Consider the following 18943-nt stretch of genomic DNA (forward strand, 5'->3'; position numbering starts at 1 on the left):
TGCTGTGTACTAACCTGTGAGGGCGCTGGTTGTATCTGGAGGTTAATGGCTGTGAGTTGTACTGGCTGGGCTTTGGCTTGGCTCAGGTTGGAGTGGAGAGCATGTGGGCTGATGGTGGAGTGAAAGATGGTTGCCTGCTGACTGGGTGTAATGGGTTGGTGGTGAGAGGTGGGTTTGGGCAGCACAGGGATAGGGCCTGGCTGGCAGGGGGAATGGGGGACCAGGGAGGGAGTCTGCAGGTGTGGCTGGATGGAGGCAGTTTGCAGTAGCTGGCCCTGGGTCCTCTGGGAAGCCTGGGTCTGCTGGATCACAAACTGCTGCTGCTGTTTGTGCTGCTGGACCAGGGAGTGGGGCTGGATCTGGGTGTATGCTGGAACAAGAATCGAGGATTAGGATACATAAAAAAAAATCTTAGTTAAGTCAGTACATGTACACAAAAGGAAAATCGACTCTTCCCACACAAAAAAAACCCCGAATAGTGGACCTCTGTAAAGGGAATTAATTTATTTGCCAGTACGCCTATTGTTGTCGAAAGACCTTGTTGAAAGCACAAGGCAGACTTGCCCTAAACCGTTGTCAAGGTTTTGACCAGCCATTACTAATGTCTCCAAAGGGTCTGTCATCACCTGACAGGGCTTCTGCTGACAAAATGACAACCTGAGGACTTAACTTCCCAGAACCCAGGGACACAACTCATCATTCATGTATTGTACTGTCGTTTAGTGAAATGGGCTCTACACAGCAACAGTCAGAGTAGCCTTGGGCCAAACATATGCAGGAGGAAAGCCAGAGGGAAATAAGAAGAAGCCAATGCTCCATGACATGCTGTATGTAGTCATCTGTGAGTCAATCCCCCAAGCCTTCAGTTGCCCAAACACTCCCAAACAACTCTCCCAAGGAAACAATGAGGTTGGATCTGGCCCTCATCATTACTGAGAGGGAGGGTTCTCATGAATCATCTCTCCTAGGAGCTGTTAACCTGTTTGTCTCAGGTGTAAGCCCTAGGGTCTTACAGTAGCTTCCCTCAGATGATCTTAGTAAACTAACAATGTCTGAGTAGTCTAACATTAACCTTCGTGGATCTCTTTTGATTATGAAGGATTGATGCCAAAGATATTAGGGTTCCTCCCTAGCCCCCCTTTTTTAGTATATTTTGTGTGGGATAGGCTCCATCTGGTATGAATGTTTCTCTGTTTCACGGTAACCACAGTCTACCCTGCTGTGAAAATAGAGACGTTTCCATCCGGCAGAGTTGCATGTCATTAGTCATTTATACCACAGGATCTTCTGGAAAGTGCTTGATTTTCACGTTGCAAAACTCTATGAAACCCACAGCATGTGGTTAGCTATAGTTTCACTAAGTACAGGGTGAAGACTGACACATCTCTCAGAAAGTAGCATGATAAAAGCCTTGGACGGATACTCTCAATTACATGATAACATAGTAAAGGTCTACCTACCACCCAGCCCTCACTAAGGATAAATGGAAAACAGAGGCTGTATAATAACGGCTATCAATTCAGCAGATAGGCCTAGCACTTGTGTGAACAGACGAGTGGATTTCCGAACGACTGCACACCGGATACAAGCAACAAAACTCAGTCCTGCTCGACAGCTTTCTCAAGCACTGTAATGAGTAACAGAGAAAAGTATTGGAAGGAGAGGAAGGGGGATTCATTTAAATGCCTTTTGTCCCTCAAGGCCTTTGGATTAAGGCCTCACTAAGCAACCACTCCCCCATACCTGTGTGTTGTTTCAGAATGTCTAGAGGAAAGGACTCAGTGCACATTCCCTATGGGGTTTCAATAGCAGACTCTGGAAAATACCGGAGTTTCTGCAATCTACTACTGCTGCTTAAGTTTAGAAACCTCACCCACACATCACTGTAAATCACTTCATTCATAACAAACCGGTAGAGTGCATATGGAAAGTATTCAGACCCCTCCCTTTTGCATTTTTTTTTAACGTGAGCAGCCAGGAATGATTGTGGCTTCGGGACAAGTCTCAATGTCCTTGAGTAGCCCAGCCAGAGCCCGGACTTGAACCCGATCGAACATCTCTGGAGAGACCTGAAAATAGTTGTGCAGAGATGCTCCTCATCCAACCTGATAGAGCTTGAGAGGATCTGCAGAGAAGAATGGGAGAAACTCCCAAAATACAGGTGTGCCAAGCTTGTAGCGTCATAGCCAAGAAGACTCGAGGCTGTAATTGCTGCTAACGGTGCTTCAACAAAGTACTGAGTAAAGGGGCATTTAAGTTTTTGTATTTGTAAAAAATTTGCAAAAAAGTCTAAACCTGTTTTTGCTTTGTCATTATGGGGTATTGTGTGTAGACTGATGAGGAAAAAAAGTAATTGAATACATTTTAGAACAAGGCTGTAACGTAACAAAACGTGCAAATAGTTAGGGGGTCGGAATACGTTACAAATGCACTGTAAATGTGCATATTATGTGTGAGCGAGCAAATTACGGAGTGAGTGAGAGTGTGTGTGTGAATGTGTAGGGCCCAGTGAGTGTGCATAGAGACAGTGTAAAGACTGAAAAAGTCAATATAAAGACTAAAAAGTCAATAAAAGATATAAGTTCTCTCAAATAGTCTGTGTAGCTATTTTGTTAGCTATTTATCAGTCGTATTGCTTGGGGATAGAAGCTGTTCAAGAGCGTGTTGGTGTCAGACTTGATGCACCGGTACCTCTTGCAGTGCATCAGAAGAGAAAATAGTCTATGGCTTGGGTGGTTGGAGTCTGACGATTTTCCGGGCCTTCTTTTCACACCGCCTGATATAGAGGTCCTGGATGGCAGGGAGCTCAGCCCCAGTGATGTACTGGGCTGTCCGCACAACCCTCTGTTGCGCCATGCGATCGAGGGCAGTGCTATTGTCATACCAAGCAGTGATGCACCCAGTCAATATGGTCTCAATGGTACAGCTGTAGAACCTTTTGAGGATTTGAGGGCCCATGCCAAACTTTTTCAACCTCCTGAGGGGCAAGAGGCACTGTCGCACCTTCACAACTATGCTTGTGTGTTTGGACCATTTTAAGTCTTCAGTGATTTGGACACCGGGGAACTTGAAGCTCTCCATCTGCTCCACTGCTGCCCAGTAAATGTGAATGGGGGTGTGAGTTAGTCTGGTAGAGAGGCATCGTTGGGCAGATTACGGTTCGGTAATCTGTAACTGTAGCCCCTGCCACATGCGGTGGGCGTCGGAGCCTGTGCAATGATTCCACCTTACTCCTATATTGTCCTTTTGCTCGTTTGATGACTCTGCGGAGGTCATAGCGGGCCGTCTTGTACTTATTTTGGCTACCATGATCAGAAGAAGAGATCTCCGTGACTTTGAAAGAGGGGTCTCAAAGGAGCATAGAGGGTTTTAAAGGGTGTGTGTGTCTGTCACCAGATCTTAACCCAATTGAACACTTATGGGAGATTCTGGAGAGTAGCCCGAGACACTGTTTTCCACCACCATCAACAAAACACCAAATTACGGAATTTCTCATAGAAGAATTGTGTCGCATCCCTCCAATAGAGTTCCAGACACTTGTAGAACCTATGCCAAGGTGCATTGAAGGTGTCGGCTCATCGTGGCCCAACTCCTATTAAGACACTATGTTGGCATTTCCTTTATTTTGGCAGTTACATATAGCTTGAGAAGAAAAACTACACCAAACATATCAATACGTTGTGTGTTTTAAGTACTTGAAATGGAGCTACTATGTATGTACACATGGAACCATACAATGGCTTGATAATGTAACAGAAGAATGGGGAGATCCTTTTATGCTTACGGAACTGCACGCCAAGTTTGGAAAAAAATTAGAACACCACTGTGCAGTTAGTAGGGGCGTAGAATGAGACAACGTCTGCAAGGTGGTCTTTGGTGCTGTAGGTTTAGTAGTAGGGTGCTGGGATAGCTTCTATGTCAAGGAGGTGGTGAAGAAAAGACTAAAGTACACAATGAACCCAACTGCGGAACAGCTACTTCCAGCCAATCCCCATTGAAGGAAAAACCAGCCAGTCTGTGGTAGGAGAAGCAGACACACGGCTGCTCTCTCCTTCTCTCGGAGGCTCAATTACTACACAGTATTAAAATAGACAACAATTAACTAGGCCTATTCCTGTGGCAGTGTTCTCTCAGATGTCGAAAATAAAACTACATGAGCCATTTGTTATGTAGCCTATTATTGAGGTGTTGATTAGAATTGTTTCATCCAAGTATTTCCTTCTTCAAAATTACTGTGAATCAACATGCATAATGAATGACCCAGTAGATGACAGTGCACATAGAATCAGTGGGAGCCCCTATCCAACCATAAACCCAGTCAGCCACCACAGCTGCTACTCCATCTCCCCCTAGTGTAATCCACTGAACGGACAGAGTGCTTCTCACATGTCCAGGGCACACCTGTCTGTCCCCCATGGCCACTACCAGGGGAGCCCATCTACATTTCCGAGTTTATGTAGTCAGGTTTTCAGATTGCTCCTCCCTTTCATTTCATCTGAATCCATTACTTAAACAAAGCGAGACAAAGACACAGTTGTGCTGACGCATGCGCAGCTAATCCATCAAGTCTGGCACAACACACAACCCATGCAGTGCTTAGCACACACACACACACACACACACACTCGACGCACGCACGCACTCTCACACAGTCAGAGTTAATCTGTTCAACTGCTGGCATAGATGCAGCCATTCTCTGTGACAAAACCATCCAGCTGCTGACCACACAATAAGTGGTCTAGAAAGACAACTGTGGCACAGAGCCCTCCATGGCTTCTCATTGAAAATGCAGCTTGACTATTCTAGAGGCAGAGCCCATGTTCTCCCCTGTAGTAGTGAATACAGTGTGGTCGGTACAGGCCTCGACATGCCACGTACACAGGGGTTTAAAAATCCCATGACTGAAACTCAATTGTCTGCGGGGCCAAGTTAACCTCCCATTTCATGTAAAAAAATAAAATAAAATGGCCATCATGCTTGTGGGGAAAGAGGTTAATTTTGAAATTCGAGTCCTTAAAAAATACAAAACAAAATAACATTTATAAAAAAGAATCTACATGACTGAAATCCATCGCAGTGACTGGTAACTCAACCCCTGCATACAGTAGAGAAATCTTATCAAAATAACTAGTAGACTTTTACAACTCTATTCTTAGCTTACTGTAAACATAGGGTCAGGTTTCCAAAAGCAGGAACCTCAGGAAGTAGCAACACTGGTAACATAATTTGACTGGTTGAAATGTAACCGAACATAGAAGCGTAAAAGAAGCGCCTGAGCGGGGCCTCCTATCCGGTTCAGGGGAAAAGGAAGCTAGGTTGAAGATACTATATCCCTGAAAAACACAGAGCTGTTGAAATGTAGTTGTGTTCCTGAAGAGGCATGAGGAATGTTTGTCAGGCTACTGGAGGCATGATTAATGTTCCAGACTAAATTGCTCAGTCACAGGGGCAGAATATTCAGCATCATCATAGAGTGCAGAAAAACCCATCCCTTATCACAATAGCCAGTACTGATCCTAATACTCTCCATCATTTTAGCAAACATGCCTAATTGTCCAAGGGTGCAATGGTGTCAATTTCATGAAATCCTAATATAGGAGTCTAGCCTGTGTCTGTAGAAGCTAGCTAACGTTAGGGTTGGATACATACCTGGAGTGCTGAGAGGCTGTCCACTAACAGCCGTGACACTGCGACTCATGTTTATAGCACGCACCTCCGTCACTATGCTCTCTCCCTTCTTGCTGCCGTCCAAGGGACCGTCGGGCCAACTGCCTTTCCCCCCAGCGCCCTGGCTCCCCTGGCTGGGGTTCCTAATCAGGGGAGAGGGCTGGATGGAGATAGGGCTCTGCTTTAGGCCGAGGGCCTGCAGGCTGTGTGTCTGAGAGGAGGACGTGGTCGCCCCTTGCTGGCTACGGATAGCCAGGTTATGGACCTGAAAAGACACAGAGGTCAGGTCCCGGAAGCAATGAGACATGGCCTGGGGCAGGAGAGGTGGGGAGCACCACAGTCAAGGGTCCACCCACAGGCCATCTGCAGAATTAGTGAGAAATATATTTTTTGATTAAATTAGGTATCACAGCATAACTGTAAACCTAATGCATTTGCTACAGCTAGGGGTTAAAGCAACAAAAAATTCCATGACTGAAACTTAAGTCAATGTCAAATCACCAGGCAAACTATGGCTCGAGGGCCACATCTGGATTTTTCGAAATTCAATGGAGGGCCGCACAGATTTTTTTAATGATCGATTTGTTAGTCAACAAAAGATTTACGGGCCAGAAAAATGTGATTTGAAAATATATAGTCTCCATTATCATTTCTACATACTTTCTATCTAGTTTTAGACATTCAAGTGTGGCCAGGAGTGTTTAACCCCCCCCCCCCCCCAAAAATAAACTCATGCATCATCAACATGATGGAAGTCTGTCGCAGTGAAGGATAACTTTAACCCTTGGCTATACCCCACGTCTGAATTATGGTGACTTGTGTTGATCTTCTATGCCCTCTAGTGCTGTTCCAGGTTACTACAGCAGCTCTGTGTGTATGGCATTAGCCTATAGAGGTGAGATAATAATAGTGTACCTGTGAGGAGGACTGTTGTCCAGAGGACTGCGTGGAGCTCTCAGACTGGACTGCAGCCACTGTGGCCGTAGGTGTGAAGATGAGCTGGGGGGACAACGGAACAGCACGGCCTAGGCTCCTAGCTACTTGCACAAGATTACTTTGCTGTGCCTGAAAGAAGAAAAAAAGCACACACCAACATACAGTATATGTAAATAATCTCTCCATGGTTTTCGGTAGAGACAAATTATACTGTAAACAGCTGATCTTTCTCTGTTGCTTTCTCGCACTCTCTCATGCTCACTCTTACTATGCATACTGCGTCAACAAATCTTTAAGGGGAAAAAATTTAATCTAATCAGACTGAACTGATTCAGTTTGACATGCAGGACAACACTTCTTCACACTCCTTCCAGCAGGCTCATGCACAGTGGCGACACAAACAGCAAACAAACACTTCAGTGTTGGGGAAGCTTCTCTGAAAATATATAGTTTATTAAGCTACCAATTACTTCACATTGGAAGAAGGTAAGCAACACTAAAGCTACCCTTAAGAGAAATATAAGTGTACTTAACTAAATTTCACTACTTCATGATAAATTATCATATCTAAATGTCATAGACAAAAAAATTGCAAGAACAGATCACTCTGGAGCAGTAGAGGCTGCTGAGGGGAGGACTGCTCATAATAATGGCTGGAACGGCACAAATGGAATGGCATCAAACCATGTGTTTGATGTATTTGATACCATTCCACTGATTCCTCTACCAAGAGCCCTTCCTTACCAATTAAGGTGCCACCAACCTCCTGTGCTCTGATGTTAACAGAATGTGTAATTTAGCCTGTTAAACACAAAAACTGTTTCAAGTGAGAACTAGGCAGGTCTGATGTCGGGGAAAAAAAGGAAATCCTTGCCTACTTCACCCCTATTTTATGTAGTGTGTAGTTTCAGTAGTTAGCTACATCGCAAAACAAAACACTACCAAGATTTGAATTTAGTTCAACTACCACCAAGCTACTGCAAAATGTAGTTCACTACTCCCCAACACTGCCCTTCATCACACTAAGCCTCCAAAAGTGCGGCTGAGCCAGTTAGTGTGTGTGCCAGTCGGCATGCTTCTGGGGGCTTACCATCTGTGCACGCAGGTACATATGAGCCTGACTGGCAGTGAGGGTGGTGGGGCTGGACGGGCTTCCCAGGATTACGGCCTGCTGGGAGATGCTGCCGGCAGGTGCAGAGCTGACACTCTGGGCTCGGCTGATCAGCTGGGCTGCAGCCGGGGACGTGGTCAGGTTAATCTGGGGACAGGGAAGACAGGAAGGATTACAAAACTTCCCCAACAAAAACACTACATATCTTGGAACCCAACCCCTTAGTTACTAGACTTGACTCACTGCACTCACTGTGGTCTGGGATGATCCTGTTTGCTGGGACGAAGTGGCATTTTGGGTGGAGCTCTGCCTTCCTGCCGCAATACTGGCCTGTGACATAACAGGTGAGAACCGTTAGGGGAGTATGTAGGGGTCAACACTTAAATTCCTCTTCATCCGAAGATAACTGTTTGAGTCACCAACCAAACCCCAGCAATGGCCTCATCGCTCATCTTTGTCAAAACCCTAACACTAGCCCCCCCACCTTGTTGGAGGCCTGTTTCATTCCCTAGTTTAACAGTTCCTTGCGTCTCCGGTGCTCACCTGCTGTACAGCGGCCAGGCTCTGGAGCTGTGCATTGCTCAGGTGCTGCTGCTGGAGGGCTGCTGTCTGCAGCATGAGGTGCTGCTGCTGCGCTGCGTACATCTGCTGCAGGTACTGCGCAGCCGTGTTGGGCTGCCGGTGCAACGCCTGCTGGATCACCTTCAGTACACAGGGAGAAAGAGACAGGTTAGCGGTTGGGGTAATATTCTCAACAACAGGCTTTAAAAGGGGACTTACAGGGTTGGAGTAATACTTGGAAAAAAGAAGTTCCCATTTATATTGTTTTTACCGATCCATTAAAAGCAGGCAGAGATTCCTTGGGTGGAAATGTGTTCCTCCTGTTAGGGAGAGTAGGCTCACCAATGCATTATCTGCACATTGTAAGGGACTTTCTCATCCTATGCCAAGTCCTTCGGTCCCTGAGCACATCCTTTATTCATGACTCAAATTGACTGACAACCTCACCACAGTTGCTAAGGCAACAGGAGAAAGGGATTGACCCAGGGCACATGGCCTAATAGAGGTCCTCTGACCTAAGCCTCCAGGGGGCACAGAGGGTGGTGATTGTGATGGAAACATCCATTCACTTCTCTCTTATTGAGCCCAAAGGACCAGGAGTCCACTATGTTGAGTAGGCAAGTAGTGACAATACTGCTAGTTCTCTTGCTAAGGGCAGAGGAGAGCATGCAAATGAGAGAAAGGGTAAAGAATAGAAGAGACCGAAGACCAGTCTGTCACCCTTCAAAACGCTGACAGTCTAATTCAGGCTGGGTTTCACATCAGTCAAGGGTCAAATAGCAGAGGACCGAGCCTGGAACGTGGAAACATAGCAACACTGATCAGCTGTCATTAGTATTGACAGATTGCATGATGCCAGTGTACTACATCGAATAAACAATGAGATAAAAATATAAAATTGCACAGTCTCATTTATTATAAGCATTCCATAGCATTCCAAAATTCCATAGTGAGCTAAGTGCAATACCGGGCGGTTTACAGTACATGCATGTTTTACCACCAGATGGCAGTAGGGTAATGACAATAATTGTATTATTGCAGGGAATGCAATGGGAAAACAGTTCATGCAGAACATGTGAATGTGTGTGTCACACTGGACTGGCATGTTTCTTTTTACCCTGAAGTTTACCTGAACCGTCTGCCTGTCAGGAATCCCGCTGTACACAGATATGTGAGGCACAGCCTGCCTCCCCGCACTGCTGCTGCTGGTGGTACTTGTGCTGGAGGCAGTGGTCCCAGTGCTGCTGGCACTGGAGGCTGGAGGCACATGTTCACTGTCCATGGTGCCCTCTCCTCGTTTGGCCCTTCCCCTGCTGCCCTTTGGACAAGCTCTCCTGAACCTACAAAACAGGAGAGTTACAATGAAGCCATAGGGCTCAGACATATTGGACCATGTCCAACCATGTCATGTGCAGTCACTGTGTTGGCCTATTCAGTGTAACTTCATGAAGCAACCCTAAAGCCTATAAGCCTGTATAAGAATGACATGACTTTCCTAAGATGATGCAAAATGTTGCATGTATACATACTGTACGGTCTCATTTCAGCACTTGTGCTAACATGGGACACATAATTGAGCATAGACACCGGGCATAGACACTGGGCATACATATAGTAGCGATCCTCGCTATATGAGCCACATTACAATTTCTACCAAGTGGGTTAACCCTATTTGCGTGTTGCACCTGAACGCACAGACTGGACGTTTGAGGGGGCTGAGTAGTTGAAGCACGAGGGCGAGCCTTCCCGTTGGGAGGGGGCAGTGTGGCGATCATCTCTATATCAGCCATGTTACAATTCCCACAAAGTGGGTTAACCCTACTGGCGTGGTGCGTAGGGTGAACAGGAATTCTCAACGCGTTTCAGGTAAATATTTACTGGATTAATATTTTCAAATACACATACAATAATAATAATAATAATAATAATAATAATTGAATATTAGGCCAAATGGTCGTCCCCAATGATGTCACGCCAATCAATAATAGTGTGTTCCTCTGCAAGGACGCCGTTTGGCAGAGCGCAGGAAAACAGATCAGTAGAACCGGGAAGTAACAAACGTGCTTAACCTGTTGAGGACAGAGGGCGCTATTTTCACTTTGGGGGAAAATCGTGCCCAATTTAAACGGCCTCGTACTCAATTCTTGCTCGTACAATATGCATATTATTATTACTATTGGATAGAAAACTCTCTAGTTTCTAAAACCGTTTGAATTATATCTGTGAGTAAAACAGAACTCATTTTGCAGCAAACTTCCTGACAGGAAGTGGAAAATCTGAAATCGATGCTCTGTTCTAGGGCCTGCCTATAAATGTCCTTGATATTTATTAGTATACATGCACTTCATACGTCTTCCACTAGATGTCGACAGGCAGTGAGAGAAGAAATGGAGTGTATAACTTGATCTGGGTTCGAATAAAAGCTCTTGGCATGACGTGTCACCAGTTTCCTGTTTTCTGGAGCCCGCGAGAAGGGACCTGGTATTGCCTTCTGAAAAGCTGTCGTTATAGACGACTAATATCTCCGGCTTTGATTTTATTTGATAAATGTGACAATATCATCGTAAAGTATGTTTTTTCAATATAGTTTTATTAGATTATTGAAATTTATTCGGGACGTTAGGCGTGTTGCGTTGTGTGCCTTTGTTCAGGAAGGAGAGCTTTGCGCTACTTTGCTAGCTTTCCGTGCTAATTGACTGGAGAAGAGGACATTCTAAAACCAAACAACGATTGTTCTGGACAAAGGACCCCTTGTACAACATTCTGATGGAAGATCATCAAAAGTAGGACCCATTTTATGATGCTATTTCATATATCTGTCGAACATGTGAACTAGTAGTTTGCGCCCAGATTTTGGGCACTCTCGCTATAACTAAGCTGGATGTCGTAATGAAGTTATTTTTAGAATTCTAACACGGCGATTGCATTAAGAACTAGTGTATCTATCATTTCCTATACAACATGTATTTTCTAGTAACGTTTATGAATAGTTATTTGGTCAGAATAGTTGAGTGTCATAAAAATATCCGCACATTCTGGGAAAAAGATGCTACGTTAGCACAATGTATAACCACTGATTTCAGCTCTAAATATGCACATTTTCGAACAAAACATAAGTGTATGTATAACCTGATGTTATAGGACTGTCATCTGATGAAGGTTTATGAAGGTTAGTGAAAATTAATATATTTTGCTGGTTTATTCCCTATCGCTAACGTCCCTATTGCTATCGCTAACGTGCCTTGATGAATGAATGCGGTAGTGTGGTAGGCTATTGTAGTAAGCTAATATAATGCTATATTGTGTTTTCGCTGTAAAACACTTTTAAAAAATCGGAAATATTGGCTGGATTCACTTAACTCGATTTAAAATCGCTCGTTGGTGGAAAGAAACTGGGAAAATATGCATACTGTAGGGCTGACCGGACGATTGTTTGGTTGATCAAACATTTTTTAGTCGAGTAGTTGCAAAAAAATAAATATAATAATTATGTCATGTCAGTCGACTAATCCATTGCGGAGGCCGCGGGGATGGCACACCAGTCTCATCAGTAGTACATTTACCGTTAAGTCCCATAATTTCTAATCTACACCGGCTCTGACGCTCGTCGGGTGTGGCAGGGTGTGAAAACTATTACGCACTACAAAAGGGAAACCCAGCTCCGAGCTGCCCAGTGACGCACGGCTACCAGACAAGCTAAATGCCTTTTATGCCTTCTTCGAGGCAAGCAACACTGAAGCATGCATGAAAGTACCAGCTGTTCTGGACGACTGTGTGATAACGCTCTCGGTAGATGATGTGAGCAAGACCTTTAAACAGGTCCACATTCACAAAGCCGCGGGGACAGACGGATTACCAGGACGTGTACCCAGAGCATGCGCGGACCAACTGGCTAGTGCCTTCACTGACATTTTCAACTTCTCCCTGACAGAGTCTGTAATACCTACGTGTTTAAAGCAGACCACCATAGTCCCTGTGCCCAACAACACTAAGGTAACCTGCCTAAATGATTACCGCCACGTAGCACTCACGTCGATAGCTATGAAGTGCTTTGAAAGGCTGGTCATGGCTCACATCAACAACATCATCCCGGATACCCTAGACCCACTCCAATTCGCATACCGCCCAAACAGATCCAGATGACGCAATCTCAATTGCACTCCACACTGCCCTTTAACACCTGGACAAAAGGAACACCTATGTGAGAATGCTGTTCATTGACTACAGCTCAGCATTCAACTCCATAGTGCCCACAAAGCTAATCACTAAGCTAAGGACCCTGGGACTAAACACCTCTCTCTGCAACTGGATCCTGGACTTCCTGACAGGCCAGGTGGTTAAGGTAAGCAGCAACACATCTGCCACACTAACCCTCAACACTGGTGCCCCTCAGGGGTGTGTGCTTAGTCCCCTCCTGTACTCCCTGTTCACCCACGACTGCATGGCCAAACACGACTCCAACACCATCATTAAGTTTGCTGACAACACAACAGTGGTAGGCCTGATTACCGACAATGATGAGACAGCCTATAGGGAGGATGTCAAAGACCTGGCAGTGTGGTGCCAGGACAACAACCTCTCCCTCAATGTGAGCAAGACAAAGGAGCTGATCGTAGACTACAGGAAAAGATGGGCTGAACAGGCCCCCATTAAAATCGACGGCGATGTAGTGGAGCGGGTTGAAAGTTATGTTCCTTGGTGTCCACATCACCAATAAAATATCATGGTCCAGACAGTCGTGAAGAGGGCACGACAATACATTTTCCCCCTCAGAAGACTGCAAAGACTTGTCATGGGTCCCCAGAGCCTCAAAAAGTTCTACAGCTGCACCATCAAGAGTATCCGGACCGGTTTCATCACCGCCAGGTATGACAACTGCCCGGCATCTGACCTTAAGGAGCTACAGAGGGTATTGCGTACGGCCCAGTAGGTCACTGGGGCCAAGCTTCATGCCATCCAGGACCTATATACTAGGCGGTGTCAGAGGAAACCCCAAAAATGTGTTTTATCTCAAGGCCATCAGACTGCTAAAACAGCCATCACATTAGAGGCTGCTGCCTATAGGAATAGACTAGGAATCACTGGCCACTAAGGAATGGAACACTAGTCACTTTAATAAATGTTAACATATCTGGCATTACTCATCTCATATGTATACATTATATTCTATACTATTCTACAGTATCTTAGTCTGTTCCGCTCTGACGTCGCTCGTCCATATGTATATAGTCTTTATTCATTCCTACGTGTGTGTGTGTGTGTGTGTGTGTGTGTGTGTGTGTGTGTGTGTGTGTGTGTGTGTGTGTGTAGCACAATTTGTTAGATATTACTGCACTGGCGGAGCTAGAAGCACAAGCATTTCGCTACACCCGCAATAACATCTGCTAATCACGTGTATGTGACCAATAAAATTTGATTCGAAAATTGTCAAAGACTCCAGTCACCCAAGTCAGACTGTTCCCTCTGCTTCCGCACAGTAAGCGGTCTAGGACCAAAAGGCTCCATAACAGCTTCTACCCCAAACCATAAGACTGCTGAACAATTAATAAAATGACCACCCAGACTATTTACATTGACGACCCCAAAACCCCTCCCCACCATTTGTTTTTACACTGCTGCTACTCGCTGTTTATTATCTATGCATAGTCACTTTACCCCTACCTACATGTACAAATTACCTTGACTAACCTGTACCCCTGCACATTGACTCGGTACCGGTACCCCCTGTATATAGCCTCGTTATTGTTATTTTATTGTGTTACTTTTTATAATTTTTTACTTTAGTTTATTTGGTAAATATTTTCTTAACACTTTCTTGAACTGCATTATTGGTTAAGGGCTTGTAAGTAAGCATTTCACAGTAAGATCTACACCTGTTGTATTCAGCGCATGTGACAAATAACGTTTGATTTGATTTACAATGTTTGTTTGGCTACTGTAACTTCTGTTAATGCAGTCAACGTATTGGAGTGGACATATTGTTTGCAGAGCACACAACCTAAGCTACACTTGTGATGAACAAGTTTTGGTTTATTTCATTCCATTTACAGGTTGTCAGTTTATTAAATGATGTTTTGTTTGGAGTGCTCCTGTCAATGTTGAGTAAGCGTAGGCTTACACATGTGCCCATTTGGGGATCTGATAGTATTTCTGATTGTCTTACCACACCTAATGAGCTGTCGAGCTTCTCAAAGTAATTTTTTCTTCACCTCAAAACAGAAAGTAAACAAAGCCTGTTTTTACATCCATTGAGAATGACAATAGATCCTCAATTTAGCCCACTTGGAAAAATCTTTCCAGCACTCTCCCTTTTGATAATCACTTGACGTGAAAGGGAAAAAAACTCATAAAATAGGCCTACCTGATTACTTCTTATCCCTTGCACAAATAGTCTACAGCTGTGTCTGTCTGGAGCTCACTGGCTCTGGAAACTGAGGACCCAGAATATTTTATACAATGTTGCAAATTTGTTAGCGCAAGCTTGAGGCTGGACCAAGTTGATACAATGTTTCGAGTTCCTTGCAGACAGGCCAGGCATAGTCAACATGATTTAAAAAATAATAATTTTTAAAATCAGGATATTTTCTACCTGTAGGCTGCAATGTTTATTTGTAGGCTTTATGTATTAGTACATAAAATAGTTGGCAATGGAAGTTACTTTTTGATTTGTATAATTTTCAAATAGATATTGTTATTAATCACATGACAAATGATTGAGATAAGACAATTAGAAAATAAATTAAACTGTTCCACGAAAAGGTGCATATGAAAATCATAACTGGCACGTGGATCGGTACAAATGTTAAGATAAATTGGCACTCCAAATGAAAAAGATTGCCGAACCCTGGTGTAGCCTACTACCAGCAACTTCGGAAGCGTAATGGTAGAATCTGCGAAGGCCAGCAGCAGTGGGAGGTGGTTTGTTCAGGAACAAGCTTTTTTCCCTTCTGTTTAGGCCTTCTCTGGCTCCCGAGTCATTTGTGTGTCTTGATTATTTAAATTACAGTGTGCTTAAAGCATCCGACAATAGCCTACATATAGTTGATTTTATTAAAACACACAGGGTGTGTCTATATATGTAAAAATACACGTTTCAACCAGTCGAAAGAACAGATTGGGGACAACCCTAGCATACTACCTTAATAAAACAATCTTCCACCACCATTAATACACATATAGATAAGTGAATGTGCCAATACTTCTGGTCCCATAAAATGGGGGGGGACTACGTACACAAACTGCTGTAATTTCTAAATGGTTCACCCAATATGATTGAAAATACCCTCAAATTAAAGTCATTGTACCATTTAAAATACAAAGTGCTGGAGTACAGAGATAAAAAATATATAATGTCACCCAATACTTTAGCTACGCCGAGATGCAGTCCACATCATCACAGGCCCCATCACACTATGTGTGAGCTCTCTAGTGAATGAAGCCATTCAGTTTTGTTTGATTTTGTATTGAAATATATAACCGAGAAAAGGAATTGAGTTTCAGGGGCCTTTTTAAATAAACTTTCCCCACCATTCTCAGATTACCACAGCAACAACTCACTTTCTTCAACATGTCTAATGGTGAGCATGATGTCAAATAAGGGGAGAAGAGTGCATTCTGAAAGACAATTCCAGTGACACATTTAAGTTAAATAAAAGTATCTAATCACAGCTGGTGTGATAATGACTAAAGTTAAAGTACACTGATACTGAAACTGTCTACTATCAGGCTCATATTAGGCTTTTGGCTACTGAACCCTTTCTGTCTCTAACATGTGAAAATTAGCAGTGGACTCTAGAGCAGCGGAAGCATCCCAGTGACTGACTGTCCCTAGTGCCATACTGTTCCATTAGAAGAGGGTGTGAGGTTCAGAGTACACTGGGCAGATGAGATGGAGTGGCTGAGAGAGCAGAAGAGCTGAGGGGTTAAGGGAGATTGGAGGAAGAGAGGGCATAGGGCTCAGGTTGAGTGTTTGGAATGGATTGTGGATTTTGACTGTGTGAGTGGTTGGGGTAGGGTTGCGATGGAAGTAATTAAAAAGGTCTGTAGTAGCTATGCAGCAATTCCTAAGCTATTTCCTCTCCCCTCTTAATTATATTTTCAGTGGGTTAAGGCAAGGTGTCATATGATACAGCCTAGGCCTACATTGCACGGTAGGTTAAGAACCATCCAGTGAAGACAAACCTCACCTTGTTCCCCCGTAAAGTTTGGTAGTGTGTACTACCACACGCAGAACTGGACTAGCTAATAGGTGCCATATGTTTACTGGTTATCCATGGCTATAAGCTACAATACAAAAGCCTTTTCTGCCAATAATTCCAATCATTGAGAGCATTACTTCACATCTGGATGTCCCCCCTATAATTAACTTGCCTGCCCCAGTGAGAAATTTATGCCTGACATCTAGTCTGGTTACACAGTGATTTTAGGTTGAACAAAGCCTTGTCCTCCTCATCGTGGTGAAGCATTCCACAGGAACAGCCTGGGTCTTAAAGCCCGTTTAGGCAGGGAGGGATTCCCCTCTGGCAACGCTGCTGCCCCCATCTCTCCAAGAGGAATCACTCATCCATCAGTCATGGAACCCCCACACGACCAGCTCGGCTGGCAGGCAGCAGGAATTCTGCATTGGGTTGATTAGAGCACGGGGCTACACTAGGAGTGGGCAGTATCATAAACCAAGCCCCTACACACCAAGATGTTACAAATCCATGGCCCACAAACCCCTACATCCAGTATTAACAAAAATAAATTATATTCGATTCATGGGCTTGCTCTTGTCATTCCAAGACTAAAATATCCATCTGTCTGATGTCTGAAGATTTGCATATAGTTCAGAGGACAAGAGCTTTAAAGACAGACAGAGGCAGACAGGCTGTCTATACAGAGCTAAGAGTGCAGCAAGGACAAGAGCCCCATCACGTAACGAGCTCTAGCTGATTTGTAATGACACACAATAAATATATACCACAAAACACAGTCAAAAACCATGATCAATATAGGAAAAGAGCATAGGATATGTACATTAATGGCTTTACAGCAAGGCTTATGACTATAATAGAAAGAGGGGTGCCACAGAGACAAAGCCTATGCTCCTACCTCCTCTGGCCCCCCCAGCGTGCTGCGGGAGTGTGATGACCCATCCCCCGGGACCCTGGTCCTGTAGGATGCTGCTCCTCTTTGTCTGACTGTGTCTGTGTGATGGAGCCAACCAAACCTCAGCCTCTCTCTCTATCCTCTACGAACACACTGCTCTGTTCCCCATCCCAGCATCAACACAGACACAGCCCGCCAACCTATCCCCTGCCTTCCTCCTGATTATGTGGTATCCTAGCGACAACCAACAGGGTGCCCATGGAATCCCCATGCAGTGCAGCATGCCGATTGGTCGGCAGCACCCCCTCTAATATAGATGGTGGTAATGATTTCACCCTTTACCCTCCCCCTGCCAGAATATTGAATTTGGTAGCATGAAGCCTCAGCCACATAATATTCAAACCAGCATCAAAACCATATTGGGCGAGTACAAAACCCAATCTGTAAATGTATAGTCCCATCTATTTATATTTTTTGTTTTGTTTTTTATTACAGAAAATTTGATTCCATCTGTTATTAGGACATGGGTTATAACAGTCCATAATCATTCATTATTATAGTCTACACACACATCACGAACATTCAGGATAGGATCATATATGCTAGTCATGGGAATCCTCTAGCAAATAAGCTAATCGTAACTGGAAAAAATATGCAATATTATTGGGTATTATGGCAGTCTGAAAGATTTATTGAGTATATTTCTCAAATTAATGATCTAAATTATATCTGACAGAAACATGAAGAGCCACACAATTATAAAGAGGCATTTCATTATAGAGCACATTAATTGAAAAGATAATTGAAGAGGACTACAGATATGAGCAAAATTAAATTGGTTTTGTTTTCAGTGGAATTCAAACGTCACTATAGAAAACAATACTATAGCCTATGCATTGCATTCATAAGCCTATAGAATGACAGACAGACAGGTGTAATCAGCTGCTTGATTATGGCACTCCTCCCAACCACATTAAAAACACCAAAGACCATCACACCTTATAACATGTCTGGCTGTATGAAATGCAAACATTTCAGTGGTTTGCTGCCATAACGTATTGATTGGGGCCTGGCAGGCATAGCTTTCATTGATTATAATCTTCTCATTAGCATATAGATTAGCCTAGCTGCCTGCCGGTGGAGGAGAAAGCATGAACCTTGAGTTCCAAAGCAAGGAAAATGAGCTTGGGGACTGGGATGGGTCGGGAAGGGTTGGAGATGAGGGAGGAATGGGAAGGGAAGGCTGTCATGAGTCAGATCTGTTTGATGCAATGTCTGACTGACAGCCCAGGGCTTGGGATGGCCATGGTGTGGCTTGTTTGTATTGGAAAACAAACATGTCCTCTGAGAAAGGCTGGCGTCTAGCCTACCCCACAAACCCTCCCTACCACTGCTTGTCTGGACCTCCTGTCTCATGGCCATCCCAAGCCCCATAAGAGCCTCTTGGAATAAGAAATGGGCATATTGAGTTAAAAAGGTGTGGAGTTAATGGTGTGGACCACAACTTTAACTCAATATGCCCATTTCTTATTCCAAGAAGCTCTTCTGGGGCTCTAAAAGGGAAAAACTCTCATCTAT

General features: G+C 44.2%; 1 protein-coding gene across 2 annotated transcripts in view; it reads right to left on the minus strand.

Moving 5' to 3' along the window:
* The window catches only part of LOC120065114 (polyhomeotic-like protein 2), a 57430-nt gene that overhangs the window by 24207 nt on the left and 14280 nt on the right, over positions 1 to 18943 (minus strand). Inside the window, exons 2-8 of one of the 2 annotated variants that reach the window (XM_039015845.1) lie at positions 9405 to 9615; positions 8258 to 8416; positions 7967 to 8044; positions 7694 to 7861; positions 6583 to 6732; positions 5650 to 5932; positions 15 to 370 (exon numbers count right to left, since the gene is read on the minus strand). In XM_039015845.1, the coding sequence (XP_038871773.1) occupies positions 15 to 370; positions 5650 to 5932; positions 6583 to 6732; positions 7694 to 7861; positions 7967 to 8044; positions 8258 to 8416; positions 9405 to 9557 (1347 nt within the window). In that variant the 5' untranslated portion in view covers positions 9558 to 9615. Of the gene's footprint in view, positions 1 to 14; positions 371 to 5649; positions 5933 to 6582; positions 6733 to 7693; positions 7862 to 7957; positions 8045 to 8257; positions 8417 to 9404; positions 9616 to 18943 lie in introns of both variants that reach the window. The other variant, XM_039015844.1, reaches the window with a different exon arrangement.

This window comes from Salvelinus namaycush, chromosome 20, assembly GCF_016432855.1.
Source record: "Salvelinus namaycush isolate Seneca chromosome 20, SaNama_1.0, whole genome shotgun sequence".
In the NCBI taxonomy this organism is placed as follows: domain Eukaryota; kingdom Metazoa; phylum Chordata; class Actinopteri; order Salmoniformes; family Salmonidae; genus Salvelinus; species Salvelinus namaycush.